The 23490-nt window shown below is 35.7% G+C and overlaps 1 protein-coding gene across 3 annotated transcripts in view; it reads left to right on the top strand.

The window, feature by feature from the left end:
* Positions 1-23490, top strand: part of TNKS2 (tankyrase 2) — a 65329-nt gene that overhangs the window by 25838 nt on the left and 16001 nt on the right. The window contains exons 8-21 of one of the 3 annotated variants that reach the window (XM_070363787.1): positions 320-506; positions 1536-1657; positions 4089-4180; positions 4269-4347; positions 7181-7352; positions 9378-9457; positions 12490-12635; positions 13327-13492; positions 14017-14236; positions 16870-16979; positions 17663-17851; positions 19912-20164; positions 21047-21129; positions 22510-22630. In XM_070363787.1, coding sequence (XP_070219888.1) covers positions 320-506; positions 1536-1657; positions 4089-4180; positions 4269-4347; positions 7181-7352; positions 9378-9457; positions 12490-12635; positions 13327-13492; positions 14017-14236; positions 16870-16979; positions 17663-17851; positions 19912-20164; positions 21047-21129; positions 22510-22630 — 2020 coding nt within the window. The remainder of the gene's footprint in view (positions 1-319; positions 507-1535; positions 1658-4088; positions 4181-4268; positions 4348-7180; positions 7353-9377; positions 9458-12489; positions 12636-13326; positions 13493-14016; positions 14237-16869; positions 16980-17662; positions 17852-19911; positions 20165-21046; positions 21130-22509; positions 22631-23490) is intronic. The other 2 variants (XM_070363789.1, XM_070363788.1) reach the window with 2 other exon arrangements.

Here is a 23490-nt window from a genome sequence, read left to right as displayed (position 1 = left end):
AACTATGTATTTTGCCATATATAAAGTATATCTCAGAAAAGGAAAAAATAGTTCTTATTAAATCTGAAGTATCATTTGTAACTGTTTTTTAACAGTAAAAGAATTAAATAGGCACTTGTGGGTAGGCTTAGCAACTAGTGACTCTTTTTCTATGAGAGAGAAATGTATTCTCTTTTTGAAGTAACTGGTTTGAAAAGTAACCTTTGGGGACATAACCTTTTTAAGCTGGCATGATGTAAATTACACAGTACTAAGTTCTCTCTCTAAGTTCTCTTAAAAGTTGAGCACTAAATATATGCTTTACCCGCCCCACCACCAGCATGGTGCCTGCGTAAATGCAATGGACTTGTGGCAGTTCACTCCTCTCCATGAGGCTGCTTCCAAGAACAGGGTTGAAGTGTGTTCTCTTCTCCTGAGTTATGGCGCGGATCCAACACTGCTGAACTGTCACAATAAAAGTGCTATAGACTTGGCTCCCACACCACAGTTAAAAGAAAGGTTAGCATGTAAGTATAAAGTGATGAGCGTTCAGCTAAACTCTTACACCAGTAACCTCAAACTTTTTATTTCTTGGGTTTTTTCGGGGAGGAGGAATTTTTAAATCATAGGCTATTTTCCTTAGCCATGGGTATGTATCGTTGTTCTTACTAGCATATTTAATCACTTACTCTTAAGATGCTATGAAAGGAAGTATATTTGTATTTGCTTTTTTCAAGGCAAATGCTTTTTGTGTTACAGATGGTAGGCTTTTGGAAAGAAAGAATTTGAGTTTTGTTCCTATCTTTGATGTGACTTTCTAGTTATCTGTCATGAAGTTTTTAGGTGTTACTTGTAGGATTTCTGTCTTGTAAACATAGTCCCCAGAATGTGCCATCTAATATTCTTTGGTATTTGGACAATTCTGTGCTTTTCTGTCTATAACTGAAGTAGAGATAGTGGTGAGAAATAGCCACCTAATTCAGGTATATATTACTATACATGAATAGGAAACTTGTGTTAAACTGGAATTACTCTGGAATAATAAAGGAGAATGGGTAGTTTCACAAGAGTGATGAATAAAAGAGAGGAATCTTGAGAAAATGCCTCATTTCTAAGTGGCTCTTAGAAATATCCAGCTTGTCTAATCCCCAGTGTGTGAGCATAACCATCTGCTATTGCCATAATGTTAATACGGGGACTGTGATCTCCTTTTCTTTTATTTCTTTACTGAGAAAAATTCTATTCTTTGGGGACATTCTCACAGCTCTGCTCTGGGAATATATTGCAATAATCCGTAAACCAGACCAAAATAGACTTTGAATTGGCCATCTTGTATACTCATGGGAATGAATTGAGTCATAATCAAGGGGCGCTAGAGTACCACTATCTCCCTTTCCAAGGGTTATATTTGGAGACTATCTTTCGGGCTTCAGTCTGGCAACTTTGGTAGATAATTTTGAAAATAAGTTCAAGAAAAATACTATGTCTCTTTTACAAGGTAAGTTTCATAAATTTGATCATTCTTATGCCAATTTAAATGCTTCTTCTTCATCTAGATGAATTTAAAGGCCACTCCTTGCTTCAGGCTGCACGGGAAGCTGATGTTACACGAATCAAAAAACATCTCTCTCTGGAAATGGTGAACTTTAAGCATCCTCAAACACATGAAACAGCATTGGTAATATTTCAGATTGAAGTCTTTAAAATGAAATAGCCAAAAACATCCTAAGTTAATCATAATGCCCTGCTTCTTTTGGTGATACTGGATAACTGACATAATGTCCTACTTTTAATAATAGTATTGTTCTAAAAAATCTGTGCTTTTTAAGAATTAGTGCCTCTGGATATATAAAGAAAATATTTCCAAACAATACAGAAAAACAGACAACCTCATCCCCTCAATGGCAACCCACTCCAGTATTCTTGCCTTGAGAATTCCATGGACAGAGGAGCCTGGTGGGCCACAGTCCATGGGGTCGCAAAGAGTTGGACACGACTGAGCAACTAACACATCCCCTCAAAAGGCAATACAGTTGTTCATTTGTGCATCCTTCTAGACAAAAATTTTATCACATACTGGCATATATTATATGTGACTTTTCTATTATAATTATATCTCATTTGCTTTTTTTTATTATAAAAAGCATAAGTGTTTATGATTGAAAAGTTAATCTTGCCATCAAGATAAAAACCACCTGGTTCTCCTTTTGTTATTGTATTCTTTTTTTTTTTTTTCAAAATTAGATCTAAGTCTGTATATGTCCCCTTTATACTTGTGAATAAAGTATCTGTGAGTAGAGGCAGTTTCCCTAATGGAGGTAATGTCAGCTCTGTGGTTCTGTAACAATGTAGATGAGAACTGGGCAGTGTATGGAAAAGCAGTAAGAAAAAAAATGGAAGTGACTAAAGATAAGTGTTAGAAGATCAGAAGGAGAATGTGGTAATCAGAGGCTACTTTAGAAGTAGAAATTTAAAAGGAGCAGAGCTTTGTGAGTCGCAGAATGTACTTTCAATGAGGGAAGATGACAATAAGTAAATTAATGTCTTTGGGGAAGATTTAATTGTAGCTTCCTTACGTTTTATGGCTAATGTTCATCCTTATGCCATGATATAGGGCACGAAGTTTATGTAGGAACCTATCTATAAAGCATTTTAGGCCTCTTTGCTACTTTACCAAAAAAAAAAAAAATCCATGTTAAAATAGTGTAGTTGCAGACTGATAAGAAATGCCGGTGCAAAATTTAAATCATAACAGCATCAAGATGGTACAGGGAAATTTGGAAAAACTGACATGGGAAATTTTCCAGTCTGAAGAATTAATTCTACATTTTGTTTCCCCTTAAGCTTTCTACTATTAAACTGCTCATTTTTGTGATTAGCCTTAGAATGCGAAGAATTAACCCTTGGTAGACATTGTATTGCAGAGGCAGTGTCTTCTGAGTTTCGAGGTCCCAGGCCCTGCCGGTAAAAGGATGAGGCTGAAGAGAAAGGGTGCAATTTGAAATGGATAAGCTCAAGAATTCTTGAATATAAACTATTTTCCATTCTCTGTGCCATCCTGATAGATGTCCTGGGATGATGATTCAAAACACACCAAAACAGCTGTATTCACCAATTGGAAATGATGTTATTAAGGGCAAGGGAATGAGTTTGGTGACAGCAACAGTATCAGAATGAATCTGAAGCAAAGCCATGAAGATCAAATAAGCTTTATAATTAGCAACAAGTTAAAATCAGACGCATTCATGTATACTGTGTTTAGATGTATGTGCAAATTACCGTGACAGTTATCCAGAAGTTTTATTCCATGAATTCTCAGGTTTCAGTTTTAACTTAACATTCATACATTGATTAAGTCATTCACTCACTGACATTTATTGAACACCTGTTGTGTATGAGTATAATCCTGGATGTTGGGGAGATAAAGATCTGGGACATGACCATGAGAGTTTTACTGGGTTTATGACTGGCGAATCCCTACCTCCTGTCTCTCTTCCTCCTTGATGCATCATAGACATAGATCCTGAAGCCTCCAGCTCAGACTGTATCAATTTCCACCACCAGTTTTACCAAACAGGTAATCCAAGGTCCTTATTCTGCTAGAGCAACTCATTGAGAAAGAAAGAAAGAAATACCACCTAGTTTGTCAGTGATTCCATCAGTGTTTTTACCAAGCAGAATCCAGAGCTGACAAACGCTGTGCTATTTCTTTATTAAAGAAATCCCGACGTTTGGAGTGTTTTATTAACCTTTAAAAAAATAACATAAACATCATGCTCTTTGGGAACAGTTTTGAAAGGACTGTTGATCACAGTTTAAGGTTTTCATCACAGCAGTGGTAGCTTTTGCAGAGATGGAGGGCAACTATAAAGCTTGATCAAAATATTTAGTAACACATCACCTGGTAAATAGGATTTTCAGGCCCTGTCAGAATTTGGTAATCATTGCACATTCTAGCCAATAGAAAGTCTTTGAAGAGCAAAGTTAAGTCAAAAGTGAAACAAAGACATGAAATAACTAACATCTTGATTATTTTTGGTTGGATACACGAATATTCTTAAAAATCAGTTGTATAGTCCTTGATTAATGCTTCAATTTAAATTATCTAGCATTGTGCTGCTGCATCTCCATATCCCAAAAGAAAGCAAATATGTGAACTGTTGCTAAGAAAAGGAGCCAACATCAATGAAAAGACTAAAGAGTAAGTTTGCTTTTAATAATTAAAAATTATTGACTCTTTTGTTTTCTGGAAAATACATTCATTGTCCGGCTGACTTTTTCTCTTTAAGATTCTTGACTCCTCTGCACGTGGCTTCTGAGAAAGCTCATAACGATGTTGTTGAAGTAGTGGTGAAACATGAAGCAAAGGTATACTTCATTTTTGGTAATTTTTGGTAATCCAGTGAGTTGTTTCTGATTTTGTAGATAAAATGCCTGATTTCCTAAACTATTTACTCTCTCCTAAGTATTAGTTTTTCCCTCAAAATAGTTCTGCAGATACTTTTTTCAGTATCTTTTTGCTAGAAAAGCTGTGGATTTACTCAAAGAAACATTATTCCTGTATATCCTTCCTTCACCCTTCCTGTTAACCACACCTCACTGGTCAAGTTATTCTTTTTCTAACAGTACACTCTTAAGAGTATCCCTAGCCAGACATATTTATTCTGGAATTCTCTGCTGGTGTCTTCTGTTCCTTGCTTACATGATAATTCCTATTATTTACCCCAGCCACAGTGTCTCTTACCCTCTGTTATTTCTGCCAGAGAACATGGAACAGAAGGAAATAAGTTACTTAAATAAGTTGACTAAAAAGATAGCTCTTCAGATTGTGAAGCTGCTGTTCCATAGTTGGCACTTGGACAAAAAGCGTTTTTTTTTAAAAATGAATCACAAAAGTCATTCACTCCAGAGCATTCAGGAGAGAAATGTTTTGTTTATAAGAGTTATACTTTTTATTAGGAGAATATGGTTTTTCTGTTTGTAGAAACAGTATACTTAAGTTTAAAGTCAAGCTGATGTCACTGTGTTGGGCACTGTAAGCTTAGATAATATATATCAGCTGTACCGCCAAAAAAGTCAAGTAGACTTAAAGAAGATAAAGCATTGTATTCATGGAATAGTTAGGTTTTCATCAAGGCTAAAAGTCATCATTTCTTACCCAGGAACTTAAAAAAAAATTCTCAATAAACAATACACATAGCATCCCAGATTGGAAGAGATAACAGTCATTTAATTCAATGGTTTTCACAGTTTTCTTAGCCACAGATCCTTGTCTTCTTCAAACAAAATCTTGGTAGAAATACATTATATAATAGACGAGCTGGCTCTTCTCTAAGTGAACTTGGCAGAACGATTTTCTAAGCTGTCCTTTCTTGGATTTCCACTCAAGGAACCACTTCAAATTCTGCAGTTTTTTTTAATGTTGCTTCTCAGTGTCCTAATAATTTCTCTCTTATTTGGGGGAATTCTTGATAATGTATAATTTCAATCTTTCCTATTGTAAAGTATTAAAAAAATAAAGTTTATTTCTGCTTGACTGCTTGGCATATCTCATTTGTCTGTCTGTTCTATAACTTTTTGTTGATTGCTTCTTTTCTTACATGTGGTGTGTTACTTGAAGACTATCTGGATGCATATTGAATTTGAGTTGTATAACTCAATGAAACAATCTTGGCTAGGGTGACCAACCATCCTAATCCCCAAACTGAGGGATTTCTGGGAACACAGGACTTTAAGTGCTAAAACCAGAAATATCCCAGCCAAACTAGGACAAGTTGGTCCCCTAATATTGACACAGAATGGCACCCAAATAAAGTTTTCAAGTGGATATAGTTCACGGTTTCAGTGAATGTGAGTTCATGAATAAATAGATTAGTTGCTCTGAGCATTTTAAGTTGATTTTTCTGATTCTGTAAGTATGGAGACTAGCTTTTTGTAGGTTACTTTTAGAATTATTGAGAAAATCTTACTATATAATCCTGTTCAGATGTTCTCCAGTTCCATGAATGTGAATTGGATAATGTCTTAAAACACACTAGTGATCACATAATTACTGAGGAATTTTATTTTTCAGTTACGTTTTGAAGAATTATTTTCCAGGGTGGCAGGGGAGGGAGTTGGTGGGTTGGGAATGAGATAGAAGGGGTCTTACCGAAGATTTTTTTAATTATTACTATGAAATTTTTCAAAAATACAGCCAAGTTGAGAGAGTTTTACAGAGTGTAACTATATACTCGCCATATGAATTCTACCACTAGCTGTTCACCATACTGTTTTCTTACATATCCAGCAATTTTTCCCTCTTATCAGTATCTTACATTTTTTGACACACTTCAAAGTAATTTGCAAGTTACTATACACACCTCCCTAAATTCTTTTAGTAGGCATCAACTAGAGGTCAGTATTTGTAGTTTTTGTTTGGATGTGGAATTTACGTACAATGAAATATACAGCTCTTAAATGTACATTTACTGAATTTTGCCTAATGCAAACACCTGTGTAACCAAAACTCTTGAAGATAGAGAACATAACCACATGGCAGAGACAGTATCCCATCCAAGGCAGTCTCCTTGCCTAGAGGCAACAACCATTTTGATTTTTTCTACAGTAGATTGATTTGCCACTTTGGACCTTCATGTCCATGAGATCGTACAGTATTCATTGACTCTTTTGTGTCAAACTTTTTTTCACTCAGGTTAATGTTTTGGCGATTCAGCAGTAACAATAATTCTTCTTATTGCTGAGAATATTCCATTGTGTGAATATACTGTAGTGTCTTTGTACAGATTGTATTTTAAATGATAAGATAGAAGATTAAGCCAATAGAAATAAGTATTTTAATGCTGATTTAGTGTCTGACTTTGTTATCTGTTTTCTTGGGGTTAGTCTCTACATTTCTGCACCTCAGTGATCCTTAAAAATACATGCATTAGACCTTAGGCAGTGTCTATAAATGCGATGAATCTATGAGTGCTTTAATGCTAAACACAACTATTATTCAATCCTGATGTCGGCCTTCATGAATTGGTGAATTTGTACTCTAAATTTGAGAGAAAATAGTTTATTTGCCACTGGATAATAGTCTTCATAAGAGAATACTTGAGCATTTTTAAGTTAATAACAAGTGTTGAACCTGAACCCATAATTAGAGCATTTTAAATTTTATACCACTGGCTAATTTCCATTTTTTCTGATTGTTAAGGTTAATGCTCTGGATAATCTCGGTCAGACTTCTTTGCACAGAGCTGCACATTGTGGTCATCTGCAAACCTGCCGCTTACTCCTGAGCTATGGGTGTGATCCTAACATTATATCCCTTCAGGGCTTTACTGCCTTACAGATGGGAAATGAAAATGTGCAGCAACTTCTTCAAGGTATTGAATACTTCGATGAAATTATTTTTTCAATTAACTTATAAGTTTTTTCATATATCATGTAGGAGTTGGTAGTAAAAAGATAAATTTTCAAAATTATTGGCTGTTACTTCTTGATCAGCTCATTGTAGTCAATGCCCGCATGTTGTTAAGTCTTTAATGTTTTCCCAGTAGTGTTTGCTACTGATCTTTGCTGAGTAAATAGCTGGCTCTTAAGCTTTTATCTAGAAAGGTTTTAAGAGTGAGATGTAATAGTTGCCATTTCTTTTTAAAGAGAGGAAAACTGAAAAGGGTAGATATCTCCAGTAGAGCAACCAGAGCTATAAATAATGCTCTAGAGACCAGTCCTGCCTCTTCACTCTTTTCTAGATCCTTCATATAAGGCATATAGAATCTGTACAAGGTAACCAACTATTTGACTTATGTTTGAATACACTGATACTCATTGCATTTAAAAATCAAATCAATTTATATTCAATATCTACACATTTGGCATAGGTTAAACATTTCAGCCTAGAAATCTGGTCCCTTCCAATTAAAGATAAATAAAAGAAACCTGGTCCCATAATTTGAAAGTGTCTTTGCCTACATCTCTGTATTTTACTAGAAATTAATAGAACGTCTGACACCTCAAAGCTCAAATGAGAAGAAATGTAACAGACCAAGCGTTTTGTACCTTTAATAGTCCCCCTTGATGATCCTTAAGCCTGTGGTTTAGAAGCCACATTTTGAGAAAAACATTGCTTGAATAGACGAAGACAGATTAATAAGATCTCCTGGGAACTTCTAAAATTCTGAACTACAGGACTGCTCTCAAAATTGCCTTTACTTTCCCATTTACCATGCATTTGTTTCAGTGTCAGAGTTGAGGGTAATAGCATTAGTTCTGTTCAGTTACCTAGTGATGGACATTGACAGTCTTCCTAATTTTATGCTAATGCTACACATTACTTTTCCAAAGAGTTTCTGTAAGTGGAATTTCCGAGTCAAGGTTAACATAATTGTTAAATCATCTCCTAGAAAGGCTGTTATGTACCATTTTACATTCCTATTAATAGTGTATGACAGGACCAGTTTTCCTTGTCAGTCCCAGATATTATGATTCTTTATAATTTCCTTGGGTGAGTGTGTGTGTGTATGTTTGTATTACAGAAATAATAGGTGCTTTTTAAAATGCAAATTATAGAAATATTGACAGTGTAACTCCTTCATTTGCTCTTTGTCCACTAATGGATGAAAGAAAAGCCCAGTATATCATTTTAATTTGCATTTCTGAGGTGTATGCTGCAGTATTTTTTCCAATTTTTTCTTTGCCTATAATTTTGTTAGTGCTATGTTGTTGTCTGACAGATATTTTTCCAAATCAGATATTTTTTGGGTTCTGCCTTTGATGTACTGCTTTAGGATGCTTTTCTATTTCAAAATAAATATTCACCTATTTTTTAAAATATTTTTAAGGTTTAACCCATCTGAAGTTTATTTGTTCTGAGATACAAGGTATATGTTTTCTTCCTTTCTTATGAGATTTAAAATGAGCTATAAAACATAGAGTTTCAGACCTGAAAATAACTTCACTTGTTTCTAATCCAACGTCTGTCTTTTTGAACTGGAACAATCTGAGGCCCAGAAAGTTCAAGTGACTTGTTCCAATTCAGATAGCTAGTCAACGGCAGAACCATGGGTAGATGTCTAGCTGTTGCTCTCCTTATTTAATACTTTACCACCAGTCACTGACTTCATTATAGAGTAATCTTTTGTTATCTATTTTATATTCCGTTATATTGCTTAAATCTCATTTTATAGTTATTATTCATATCTATATACATTTCACATATGTGATGTTTCAAAAAAGTTTATACTGCTTTTCCCGTACTACTATGGAGATTTCCTACATAATTGCCATCAAACTGTAAAAGGAACTCTGAGATAAGATGCCTCCCTTAAAACTTGGTCGGGCCCATCTTCCAAATAGAAGTTAATCACTCTTTCATTCTCTCTCTTCCTTTTTTTTTTTTTTCTTTTTAGAGGGTATCCCATTAGGTAATTCAGAGGCAGACAGACAGTTGCTGGAAGCTGCAAAGGCTGGAGATGTAGAAACCGTAAAAGTAAGACATGATCTTATGGTTTTTTTAACATTGGGTTTTTATTTTGACAGTGTTTAATGAATCTGTACTGTTAAAAAAATCTAGTTATTTATATGTGCATTGTCTTAAAAGGTAAATAATGCTAATTAGTTCTGCTCTGCAAATAAGGATCATTGAGTAATGAAAGAAACTAGTATCACACACATCTCGGTAAATATATCACAGTTATAAATTTAGATAATGACGTGTTTATGGGAATGCATTTTGTTTAAAGAACCTATTCATTTGTCCCTTTAAAAGAATGAACTATATGAATTATTGTCTCTTCTTGTTTACATATGATACATAAAACAGGAAGGGAAGAAAACTAAACAGTGTATCCCTCTGTCTGTATGTTTATTCTGATTTCTTTGCCTCCTCTACCTCTGTGAGGACCCAGTGTTTAAATATAGTAATAACACAGTGTCACCACTTTTCAGAGCCACTATCTCCCAATAATCCTCAATTTATCTGGATTGAAATGTTTTTTTCTTCTTCAGAAGAGCCATCCTGAGCCCTTCTGTGGCCCATCTCCTATAATGTTCCTCCATAGAATAACCTTTCCTCAAATTTTGCTTTTACTGTAATACATACGTATTTATGTGATATATAATCATATGTAATGTCTTACTGCCTATACCAGATATTCCTGTTCCTACAGAAACTATATTAGTATATCCAGGTATATAATCCAGAAGATTGAAATTTTGAAAGAGCAAGACTGTTTTTCAAGTCAACTAATATAAATTAAAATTAACTCAGCATGTTTCATGATTAAATAATTCTTTAGTAAAACAATGTTAATTTCAATTTCCAAAGCTAGTAGGAGGGAAGAAGCCCTGTTGTGTCCTCCTCCCACAACAGACTTTCAAAAAAATGCTTGGTCCTATTTGAGGGAGCATTGATAGGTAATAAGTTTTATTAAAAGCTAAAATTACTGATTTGATTCATGGCAGAAGTCTCCATTTGAAGCAGTTTCACTGTATTTCTCTATGGTGTTCTTAATCCTGAACAGACCTACCCCACAAAGTAAATTTTAGATTTCTTGAGAATAAAACAATGTGAATGATGGTCTCATCAGAACTTGAGCTCTGAGGATATTTATTCACTGTGCTTTTAAATCGAGAGATTTCTGAAAGTTGATTTTTAAAAGTCCATGTGCTCTTTTCCTCCCGCTTTATCTGTGTAGATAGTACAGTCATCTCCAGGTAACTTCAGATTTCATTGTTTTGAAAGAAAAATGCTATTATGCAGTTTTATTATTTGACTTGTTTCTCTTACTGGCTAATGAATGACTTACAGAAAAACAAAACACTCAAGGGTAGTGAGCTGTTTGTTCTTGGAGGAAATGATAAGTTGTGTTAGATGGGCAGGTGGAGTTAAAGTCAGGTAGCTGATTTTTATGTGTGTTGGGTGGAGGTGGTGATAAAAAATTGTAATGCTCATCCATTTACATATATTAAAGAGCATAAAACTATGTTCAGTACACCTACTATTAAAAACCAGACTTTGTTTTCATAAAGATAAAAGAAAACTATAGGAAGAAACAGATGAAGTGAGGATAAGACTGGGTGCAGGAATTGCACTTAGAGAATGAAATAATGCCATTTAATTGAGGAGGACCTTCTTCTCTCCCTGTGATAGGCATTAGGCTGTCTTCCCTTACCTCTACTTTTAAAGTCACTCACTGGAAATTTATCTCCGTCAGCCTTTCTGTCCCTGCAATACCACCTGCATGTTTCCCAGTGAACACTTGATTATGTGCTTGCTTGTGTTTGTTTACTGGTGAGCTGTCAGGCTAGATACTTAGACACCTACTATTAGAAAACTTCTCTGAATGGACAAAATTAAACTTGAGAGCTAGGGAGTTAGAGTGGCCAGTGATAACTACTGAATCTAGCAGCAGCACTTTATACGTGTTGAAAATACTTACTCCCTAGAGCCGACTTCAGACCCACAAAACACCCTTTATCAGTGGTAGAACGCTGAATGTGTGTATCTAACAGGCTCTCGTGTGGAAAGCCACTGAATAGCGTTATCAGACCTGCTATTAAACCCGTTGAGGTAAATCCACTGATCCCTGGCTCCTTTGGTTTATTAGGCTTAGCTTATCTCTGCTTTTAGGATAGGCTAGTAAAAAAGAGAAAGGATTTTTACTAATATTCTTTTATTCTAAAATATTCTTTTGACTTTTTTTTTAAACACCATGATTTATTATCTGTGCTGCTTTCTTTCCTCAAATATTCATACTTTTCATGCAAAATACCCTTGAGTATTTTGAGTGTTACAGCCTCTCTCAGTCAAGCTTCCTCATCTAAACAACAACAACCAAAAAAACGTAAGAACTTGAGAGTGACTTCTTAATTCTCCCAAGGATGGTGCATAACCAATAGCATTCTGTCCATTCATTCATTCCGTATAGTACAGTATAATTCTCTAGGTGTAATTCCTTGACAGTCAGCATCAGCATCATATGGAGCTTGTTAGAAATGCAACTTCTCAGGCCCAGTCCCAGACATCTGGAGACTGGACCCAATGCACATGAAAACTTGAGAACCACTGTTCTAGAACAGTACTCCTCAGACTTTTAATGTGTTTACAGATCACCTGGAGATCATGTCAGAATACAGATTCTGATTCAGTAGGTTGGAGCGTCTGAGAATCTGAGTTTTTAACAAGTTCCCAGGTGATGCCAATGCTTCTGTGATCCCGTGTATCTGTATATATATTTGCCACCAAATGGAAATTACTGTTGCTAACTGGTACTTACATTACGTTTATGTAAATAGTAGTAATCGTAATAATAAAATTTACCCACTAGCTTTCACAAAAGAAGATGATTACAGATAAGAGGACCAGAGGGATTGCCAATAAAGGACAAAATGAAATAAGAATAAATAGAGAGTGTCTGAGAAATTTGATGAGACAAAATAAATCAGGCATTTGAAATTTCTACTAGATGAATGAAAACAAGAAGTCAGAATATACAGCATCATGTGTCTTGCATCCTACAGAAATTGTGTACTGTTCAGAGTGTCAACTGCAGAGACATTGAAGGACGTCAGTCTACACCGCTCCATTTTGCAGCTGGCTATAATCGGGTGTCTGTGGTGGAATATCTGCTGCAACACGGAGCTGACGTGCATGCGAAAGACAAAGGGCAAGTACCAGTGCCTTTATCTGACCTTCTTAGGAAAATCTGAAAACATTTTTATGAGACGGTGGTTCTTTTATTTTCAGAGAAGTCTGTTCTCCAACATTGGCTTAAATATACTTCTTAATTTCAGTTAAGATTTTATGATTTTTACCAAGTATTTTTATGAAGACTTAGTTGCTTAATGCCTTGTTATTTTATAATAGCCAAAGAGATTGCAACAGTAGTGTGATACTGATTTTTAATGTAGTAAATAGTTTGCATTGAGGATACTTGATTTCTTCCAGTTTATATTAATTAAAAAAAAAAAAATACTTCTTGGGAATCCCCTGTTGGTTCAGTGGTTCTCACTGCCATGGCCCCAGGTTCAACTCAGTCCCTGGTCAGGGAACTAAAATCCCATAAACTGATATGTGGCCAAAAGAGAAAAAAATTAAAATAAATAAAAATATATAATTCTTAACCCTAGATATTGCAAAATAGATGCTTGTTATGGTCTCTGCAATTTTAAATATTTTAAAAATTTCCTCTCTGCCCCTGTCAAAGTAATTCCATTTCTGCTTACAATAAATTTATGTTCTATAAATTAAAATCAGTAGAATTTCTTGTATAAGTCAATAACTTTATCATCTCTGTGTAGTTATTTAAATTAAAATATATCTTTGTGTTGTGTTTTTTATTTAACTTTTCATTTCAGAGGCCTTGTACCGTTGCACAATGCATGTTCTTATGGACATTATGAAGTTGCAGAGCTTCTTGTTAAGCATGGAGCAGTAGTTAATGTAGCTGACTTATGGAAATTTACACCTTTACATGAAGCTGCAGCCAAAGGAAAATATGAAATTTGCAAACTTCTGCTTCAGGTATATTGAAGTATTTATGAACAGGGTATATAATGTAGAATATGTTTATTATATTACTTGTAGCTCCAAACTTTAATAGTAAAGGGATAGGAAGCAAAACTCTAATTGTGTACCTAGACTTCAGAATAAATGTCATGAACACTATAAGCCAGGTTTATTTAGCACTAATGAAATTGATAGTCCGTTGGTATCTGTAGGTATTTTACAGTAAAAACAAGACTGCAGTTAAATTTATACCTTATACAAACGTTGAAATGTTTGTGAAAACAAAATAGCATATGTGAAAGGTAATTTTTAATGAAATACTACTTTGTTTTGAATGTAGTTTAAAATTTTCGTTATATTCTTGCATTATTAAAGCTCAGTAATATTTAAGTGTCTTTTTTATTGTAATTTTTTGTGTATTAACATTGTTCATAGTCATGTTAACCTTTAAGTGTCTGTATAAAATAGATTGACTATTTTTTTGTTATCCAAAGGCAAACTTAAGCTAAATCTTCCCTTTCTGTTTTTCACATGCCCAGCATGGTGCAGACCCCACAAAGAAAAACAGAGATGGAAACACCCCTTTGGATCTGGTGAAAGAAGGAGATACAGATATTCAGGATCTGCTTCGGGGAGATGCAGCTTTATTGGATGCTGCCAAGAAGGGCTGTTTGGCCAGAGTAAAGAAGCTGTCTTCACCAGATAATGTAAACTGCCGTGATACCCAAGGCCGGCATTCAACACCCTTACATTTAGCAGGTAGGTGAACGAAGTGTCACAGATTTAGGCTGGCACATCTAAGATTCATTTTACCCGAGTAAAATATTTCCTGTAAGTAAATTTGAAAGATTCGAATCAGGTGTCTTCTAATACCGTATACACTAGAGTGTTTGTACAGGGCCATGCTCTCTTTAGTATAGCAATTTACATTCAGTAAGAATAATTGGAAGCGGCTTTGCCAGTCTCCATGTGCTTTAGAACCTTTATTCCAGGTTATCATGTTGTTTGAATCATCTTTGGTGAATGTGTTTTTGCTATAGAAGCTTTAAAAATATGCCTGAGTCAGCCTTCCTGATGGAAAGTTAAAATTTTCAATTCTTCTAATGATAGTTGTTAAACAGAAGCAGAAAAAAGTCTTTACACTTCCAAAAGTGACATAAAATTCTTGTTGTTTTTTGTATTAGTTTGTAAGGCCTGCCTTAACAAATTACCACAGACTAGGTGGCTTAAACAACAGACATGTATTTTCTCAGCTTTGGAAATGTTGGCAGGATTGGTTTTTACTGAGGCCCCAGTCCTTGGCTTGCAGATGGCCACCTTCTCTTTGAGTCCTCACGTGGCCTTTTCTGTGTATATGTGCATCCCTGGTGTCTCTATGTCCTAACTTCTGCTCTTATAAGGACAGCAGTCACGTTGAATTAGGGCTGACCCTCACGGCCTTGTTTTAACTGAATTACCTCTTAAAAGGCCTTATCTTCAAGTACAGTCACATTCTAAGGTACTAATGATCAGGGCTTCACCATATGAAATTTGGGGGCTATAGTTGAGTATCTAACTTTTGTTCTGAGTTTTCACTCATGAAACCGGCACGGTCTGTCTTTGTCTTCACTGCATGAAGTGCAGCACTGTGATTTCAGTACAGCTTTCTGAGCTGCACTGAAGGTGCTAGCAGGACTTCCCTGGCAGTCTAGAGGTTAAGACTGTGCTTCCACTGCAGGGGCGTGGGTTCCGTCCCGGATCAGAGAACTAAGATCCCAACAAGCCTCGTGGCCAAAAAATAATAACAATTTTTAAATAAAAATTCATATACCTTTAAAAAAAGAAGAAAAAGTTGCTAGGGAATGGGTCATTAAAATTACTGAGCTACTAGTCTTTTAGTGGAGTTGCATCATAGGCATGTTTGACCCATACAGATTAATATAAATATACATGGTTTAAAAAGAGAAAAAAGGAATGCAGGTGTTTCTGCCACTTTGTGTGGTGTGGGAAGTGCTCTTCTCTCAGTTCCTTTCAGTCTCACATTGTGAGCAACTATGTTCCTAGGGAGTTTCTGTTTATTTTTTGGCCATGCCTGGTGTGGCATGCAGGATCTTAGTTTCCCAACCAGGTATCAAACCCAGGCCCCCTGCAATGGAAGCAGAGTCCCAGCCATTTCCACCAGCTAAGTCCCATGAGAGATCATTTTAGTGTTTGTGGTTTAGACCTTTAAATTATGACCCCGTGTGAGTTGGGACCCCACAGGCCAAGGGAAAGAATTACTCCATCTCTGTGTCTTTTAGAGCATTTTGGAAGTGGAGTTAGTAGTCTATGTAAGACAAAATGTGGCCTGATCTCAGATTGGGATTGTGCTGTGCATAATTATTTACATTAGGCTTTGAATGGTAGCTTATCTAGAACACTATTACTTTGTAAGTCTGTGTTATCTTTGTAAGTGGCAAATACATTGTACACACAGAACGTTTCTCACTTAGGTAGTATTATGCTTTGAGACATGGAAGGACTTTTGGATTTGGTGTATTTAGCTTACGGTAGTTTTGTTTTTCTTAATCTTACTGAAATTTTTTTTTTTTTTTTTTTTCGATGTCTCAGCAAAAGGCTGAAAACTGCAGTAAAAGTGAATGAATTATATATTTTGAACTATTTTAAAGTTTCAAGTGACAGCTGATTTTATGTTGGCAAAGTTAAATTCCAGATTTGCTTTCAAACTATGATTATGTGTCAGATACAGTATATCAATACATCTTTTTTTTTTTTTTTTTTTTTTTACCAAGAACACATACTAAGATAGCTGTCGGTTCCCAAGATGACAGCTGGGGGATTATAGTACATTTATAAAATACTCAGTTTTACTACTTCATGGCTTTAGCAGCAGTAGATTCTGCTGCCCATAGAGATGTGTACACTTACATTCTCTCTGACAAAAAGCATGTCTTTGTGATATTCTGAGGAAATGGGACCCTGAGACCCACTGATATGTTGTCTTCTGTTCTGCCAGCCACTTCTGTTCCTAACTTTGCTTTTGTATGATTGGATGCCTTTTGCTTGCAGCCTTGAGACCATTTACCTGAGTTCAGGAAGTTGTATATACAATAACCATGAAGGCAGGGACTTTGGTAAGAAGGTTTTAAAAGGAGCTATTTAAGTAAATCAGCCAATATAACCTTAGAATCTCAAAAAGAAATGAATTTCATCACTGAAAATTTCCAACTTGAGGCCAGTGGGCAATTTTTTTCATAAGCTAAATCTTTAGTAGATTCCATTGGAGAATTTCAGATTTCTATCAAATCTCTTATTTTAAAAATCCTATCTTTTAGAAATATATATATATATATATATATGTAGCTATTTTTATATTAACAAGTAAAAGTAATTTTACTTCTTTCCTGAATTAGCTGGTTATAATAATTTAGAAGTTGCGGAGTATCTCCTACAGCATGGAGCTGATGTGAATGCTCAGGACAAAGGAGGACTTATCCCTTTACACAATGCAGCATCTTACGGCGTAAGTTCTTTCATGTTAGCTTTTAAAATGCCGGCAGTTTTCTCAGTGAAAATCAGTGTTACAATGCAAAGGAAATTTAGTTTGACTTTCTCATTTTACAGAGAAGTAAATATGAGCGCTAAAGAGTAAATAACCTCTAAGTTTCCATTCTCAGGCTGTTGCAGCTTGCGGGGAGCTTGCTGTCTGACGTGGACGTTTTGTCTTCCGTTATTTTACCTTCCTCAGCACACGTCTCTTATTTTCAGTGAGATGTTAGTGATTTTGTTTATTTGTTGGTACCCAGAAAATCCACTGGGGTCATACAAATCTGTTGAGATCAGATGCATTGTTTCTGACTTATATTTAATAGCCTTGAATATTAATCATCAGTATTGAACATCTTCAGTTGATTAATTAAGGAAGGCTGCAGGTTTATAACTTGATGTTTAGCAGTTATAATACCTAAATGAGATATTGTTAAAGTTCCATTAGTGTAGTTTCTTTCTGTGTAGTAGTATCTATTTTCTGGATATTTTCTCAAGTTATATAAATGTCTACTACTGTAATTTCTAATCAGTAGCCCATAAATTTTGATGGAGAAAAAACACAGTTTTTCATTTCTAGAGTATAGCTAGTGTCTTTTTAAGAACTACAATATAATAAAGTAATAATTCAGACTATAACAGGTTTATTTTCTTCTACAGCATGTAGATGTAGCAGCTTTGCTAATAAAATATAATGCGTGTGTCAATGCTACGGACAAATGGGCTTTCACACCTTTGCACGAGGCAGCCCAGAAGGGACGAACACAGCTTTGTGCGTTATTATTGGCCCATGGAGCTGATCCAACTCTTAAAAATCAGGAAGGACAAACACCTTTAGATTTAGTTTCAGTAAGTGATGGGATTTTTGAAAAATCTCAGTGCTTTCCTGACGTTCTGAAAATTCCCTTGGCATATATATATATATAAAATGTTTTCTTGGTGAATGTGGCAAAATCTGGCGTTTAGCTTGGTTTAAATTTTGGATCTCTTTGGTATTAAAATATAATAAGTAAATAGTAGAATTATCAGTTTTTGTAAGCTGAGTACTTTTAGAAATGGGAAAAAGAAGTATAAGGTATACTGCTTACAGTAGTTGGGAAACAAGCAGGCAGGGCACTTCATGAACAGCGTTCAAGGGGCACAAGATAGTATGGGCCCGGGGGTCTTTATGAACCACCCAGCCGGGAGCGTTGCCTCCAGCATGCAGCTGCAGAGCCTGGTTTATAGACATTTTCTTCCCTCCAAACACTGTCTCATCTCAAAGGTTTTATTGCATACCCCGCCAAAACCGTTCATGAAACAAGTTTGTTCCTCCAGTTTTCTGTGGGAAGTCCTTTTTCCGTTTCCTCTCCTGAGAAAATTCCTACATGTGTCTACACTGTGGCCTCCAGCCTCTGCTGCGGCCACTGTGACTCAGGTGCCTCTCTTGCCTCTGCCCCTGAGGACACTGACCCAGAGCAGTAGAGGGAAAGGGAGAGGAAATTCTTCTTGAGATGGAGAAGGAGAGAGTCTGTCTTGCAGATTGCTTTCTACCGAGAGATTCCATGGTTGCAAGTTACATTGAGAAACTGAAATTTAGTTCAGCTGGTTGGATAGAATTTTCTAAGCAGGCTGACAGCTCAACTGTATTTGCAAGATTATTTCTTAAGGGAAATGTCCTTCCAGTTCCAAGCTAACTTAGAAGTGAACTTTTTTTAATTCAGTCCACCCATGTGTTAGTCCACTAGATATAATTAAGTGACATTGAAACAGGGTGCCCTAGAGAACATGCTTGGGCTTTAGAGTCAAACAGACCTGCCTTAGAATTTTAGCTCTACCACTTAACAGTTGTATGGTTTTGCAGGTTGCTTAACCTCAAAGCCTCAGTTACCTAATCTGTAAATGGAGGTAAAATGTATTTGGTTAATGTGAGAATTAAATGAGGGGATATACCTCATGCTCTCAGGTACATAAGAGGCATCCAATAAATTGTGCTATTATTATTTTTAAATGTTACATACCAACTATGAGTGTCATGGGAGTCCTCAGATTCAGGGAAAGAAGATGAGGATTGAAAAGGCAGTATAAATGACAAGCCATGAAAATAAGTCCTGATTACTTCTTGCTGAATGTTAATTACTTGGTGTCTTAATTGAGCATTGTAAAAAAATAGTTGTTGTTTAATTGCTAAGTCATGTCTGACTCTTTTGGGACCCTATGGCCTATAGCCCACCAGGCTCCTCTGTCTATGGGATTTCCCAGGCAAGAATACTAGAGTGGGTTCCATTTCCTTCTCCAGGGGATATTCCCAACCCAGGGATTGAACCCACGTCTCCTGCTTGCCAGGCGGATTCTTTACCACTGAGCCACCGAAAGAATAGTATTTGTTACTAATTAAATTAATATACCAGTAAATTTGGGGATTTTTTTCCATTCTGGCATATTTGATTAAAATTATATCCTTGTTCCCTACCCTTCCAAATGTTCGATTTTGAGAAACAAATATGTTGCTGAAATTTTTCCCCAAAAAATCAACCATCATTCTGTTTGCTAAAGTTCCACATAGATCGAATTACTTCAGAATGCCTTTAAAAGTTTTCAGATCTTACTTTTTAAAGTTTATATTTCTAAAATTAATTACAGTACTTTTCAATCATGATGTCTTAGGATTTTTTTTCTTGCTTTGCCACATCTTAAACTTCTATTTTGTATGCCTCAGAGTATATGTTCTATATTCTGTTTTACATTTAATAACAGTTTAGCTGAATATCACTTATTTGCTTCACTTTTTAAAATAATCATCTTTATATAAGCAATTCTAGTGCGAATCTGCTAGGGCTTTGTCTCTTTTTTTAATGCATTCTGTTGGGTATAGTAGAGTTTTACACCTGCTTACTGCGGATTTCATCTCCATCTGACATCTACTCCAGGCAGATGATGTCAGTGCCCTCCTGACAGCAGCCATGCCCCCTTCCGCTCTGCCTTCGTGTTATAAACCGCAAGTGCTCAATGGCATGAGAAGCCCAGCAGCCACCGCAGATGCTCTGTCTTCAGGTCCATCCAGCCCATCAAGCCTTTCTGCAGCCAGCAGTCTCGACAATTTGTCTGGCAGTTTTTCTGAGCTATCTTCAGTAGTCAGTTCAAGTGGAACAGAGGGTGCTTCCAGTTTGGAGAAAAAGGAAGGTGAGATATCAGCCAATATCAGCCAAAATAACTGATATTGGATTGCTGAAAAATCATTTTTAATATTATTGAATTCTAATGAAACTTTCTCCCTCTACGTTCAGACTTGATGAGGTTCTAATGTTAACCTACTCTTTAGATGTAAACAACCTTTTTGAAAGCTATAGAAATCCTTTTGGTTGAGTACTATGCCTTTATTTATCTCTTCCAGCGTATTATAATTTTGAGTTTTTTTTTTTTTTTAAGGAAAGGAATTCTGTGGTAGTCCAGTGATTAGGACTTGACAGTTTCACTGCCATGGGCCTTGTTTCAGTCCCTAATTGGGTAACTAAGATCCCACTAGCCACATGGTGCTGCCAAAAAAGAAAATAAAAAGACACATATACCTACAGTCTCTTTACCCTAAGATAGGGAAACTTTCATTTTTACATTCAGGTATAATTGACATATAATATTATATTAGTTTAAGCTGTATGAAAACTTATTTTAAAGATACAATTAAAAATAAATTTTTAAAAAAGAAAAGATTTCTTTGTAACATGTGAGTGCCTCCTTGGTTAGCCCTTTCTTTTAATGATGAAATTTTATACCTTTTTTCACTTTTTTTTTTTGGTATGGCAGCACGTATATGGGCTCTTAGTTCCCTGACTAGGGATTGAACCTGTGGCCCCTGCATTGGGACTGCAGAGTCTTAACCACTGGACCGCCATGGAAGTCCTCTTTGTAATTTTGATGTTAAGTTTAATATTATATTGTGATGGCTGTTACATTTTGTTTCATCTTTATATTCTTTATACATGTAATATCACAAAACTTTGCCTTTGTAATGTTGATATACATTATTCCGATGTGAAATTCTGTGTTGTTTTTTTTATTTTCCAGTTCCAGGAATAGATTTTAGCATAACTCAATTTGTAAGAAATCTTGGGCTTGAACACCTAATGGATATATTTGAGCGAGAACAGGTAAGTACATGAGTTGTTTCAGTTGGTTTGTTGTTTTGGGGAACCTCAAGGGAAAAATAGAAACTTTTGAAATGCCCTGAACCATTCAACATATTGAGGACTGAAAAGGATGTGTGTTTTTTGTAAGGACTGGAAATCAATCCCTCTTCTAATTTGGCTTGTTTTTTTCCCATTCAGTTTGTTGCTCTTGTTGTTTACTCACTAAGTCATGTTTAGTTTATTAGCACATAAAAATTGTTTCTGTGTGGTAACAAAATAGCTTTCTTGAATAAATCTAGCTTATGCATTTCTTAAAGATAAGTTATCCTTGACCTCAGTTTGTTCAGTTCTCTTACATCAATCACTACCCGCTCTAAGCCTGACACGTTGCTAACCACTTTGGGAAGCTATATAGACACACAAACTATGCTGCTGCTGCTGCTAAGTCGCTTCAGTCGTGTCCGACTCTGTGCAACCCCATAGACGGCAGCCCACCAGGCTCCCCCGTCCCTGGGATTCTCCAGGCAAGAACACTGGAGTGGGTTGCCATTTCCTTCTCCAGTGCATGAAAGTGAAAAGTGAAAGTGAAGTTGCTCAGTCATGTCTGATTCCTAGCGACCCCATGGACTGCAGCCTACCAGGCTCCTCCGTCCATGGGATTTTCCAGGCAAAAGTAGTGGAGTCGGGTGCCATTGCCTTCTCCACAAACTATGTATCTGGGCTTTTCTTGAATAGTCCTAATTTAAGTTTTCTGTCAGAATACATTTACTGAGTTTTTGAGTTCAGAAAATGTAATTTTTGTATCTTGTACCTCTAAGGAATTTTAATCTAGTTAAATTATCAAGAACATATGAAGAATTAAGTTTTTGGCATAGAAATTCTAAGAAAGAGTTATTACAAGCCGGACTATTCAAAGAAAGCTTCATGAAAGGTTTGCAAATAATACAGGATTTTAAAGAATGCCTTCAGTTTCACAAAATGGGAATCATATATTCAGAGTTAAAAGGGTTCGTTTAAACAACGATGCTAAAGTTACCAGTTAACATAGTGCAGAATCTGTAGGCACATTACATTAAGACATTGTATTAATAGTTGGATATAAAGTGATAGTGGAAGAGATAAAATAGTGCACCTAAATGTGGTTAACTTGAAAATGTATTTTTGTTTTGCAGTTTAATTCTACTCAGGTTCAAATACTAAATGAAAATAATGATGTTTTTGGTTAGTTCTTGATTCAACTTTTGTTTAATTAACTGCAACTTTTCAGTTTTAGTTTAATAGCTGGTATGCTTTCATTTCTATGTTGTGTTCAGAAATACAAGTCTAATAACATTGTGAGAACACCAATATATGAATGTCTTCCAAACAAGTCTTCTAAACGGTTTCATTCTCTTTTGTAAGATCACGTTGGATGTATTAGTTGAGATGGGACACAAGGAGTTGAAAGAGATCGGAATCAATGCTTATGGACATAGACACAAACTAATTAAAGGAGTTGAGAGACTTATCTCTGGACAACAAGGTATTTCATTTTAAGTCATTGCTATCGTCAGTTTAGCAGCTTGCATAAAGGCACCCCTCAAGGATAATTTTAAAATCTGTAATAGTCCACTTGATAAGAAGAATACTAATGAGGATTCGGGAAACCTGGAGTCAAATCTTAAATCTGCCACTGTTAGGCTTCCTGAACTGCTACCTTTAACTCTGTGAACCTAAGTGAAGTGTCTGGGCCATTCAGAAATATGGGTGTTATTTTAGCTCTGAAGTTTTTTCTATTATTTCCATTCACTCATTTCTGAAGTTATTGTAGCTCAAAAATTATATGGTTCTAAAAGATCTGAAACTTGGATATCTCATATGGTAACATAACAGGTAATGGCTAGGTGTTCAGGCCTGCCCATAAAATAATGTTGTAAATCTCTTTTGCTGTAAATAGTTACATTTTAAACACTTACTGTAAAAGTACAAGGAAACAATAATGTTGCAACTAAGGAAACGTAATAAAACAAAGTTGAATAATATTTTATTTCTCTTGAATGTTGATACATAAGGAAAATGCAAATTGCATTTGTTCTGGAAATGTTCACACTTCCTGTATATCAGGTCTTGGTATAAAAGATGAGTTATTTTAGTTGTCAGAACCACATTTTAAGTTTCTTGTTCAACTGAGGGAGTGATGTACCCTGAGATTAGAAGCCTCCTATAATTGAAGACCTGGCTATACAACTGGGGTTAAAGACAAACCTCCATTAGTAAAACTGAGGGAATTTTGAGGAAAGAATGTATGCTATCCAGGATACGGTCTATCTCTTGAGGAACAAAAAGAGAACTTTGAAAGTTCTGTGATTCAAGCTAAGGAATGCTTTAAACTGAAATTCTGGA

The sequence above is a fragment of the Bos mutus genome, chromosome 26 (assembly GCF_027580195.1).
Source record: "Bos mutus isolate GX-2022 chromosome 26, NWIPB_WYAK_1.1, whole genome shotgun sequence".
Taxonomy (NCBI): domain Eukaryota; kingdom Metazoa; phylum Chordata; class Mammalia; order Artiodactyla; family Bovidae; genus Bos; species Bos mutus.
The sequence above is the reverse complement of the archived record's forward strand: the minus strand, read 5'-3'. Positions and strand labels throughout refer to the sequence as shown.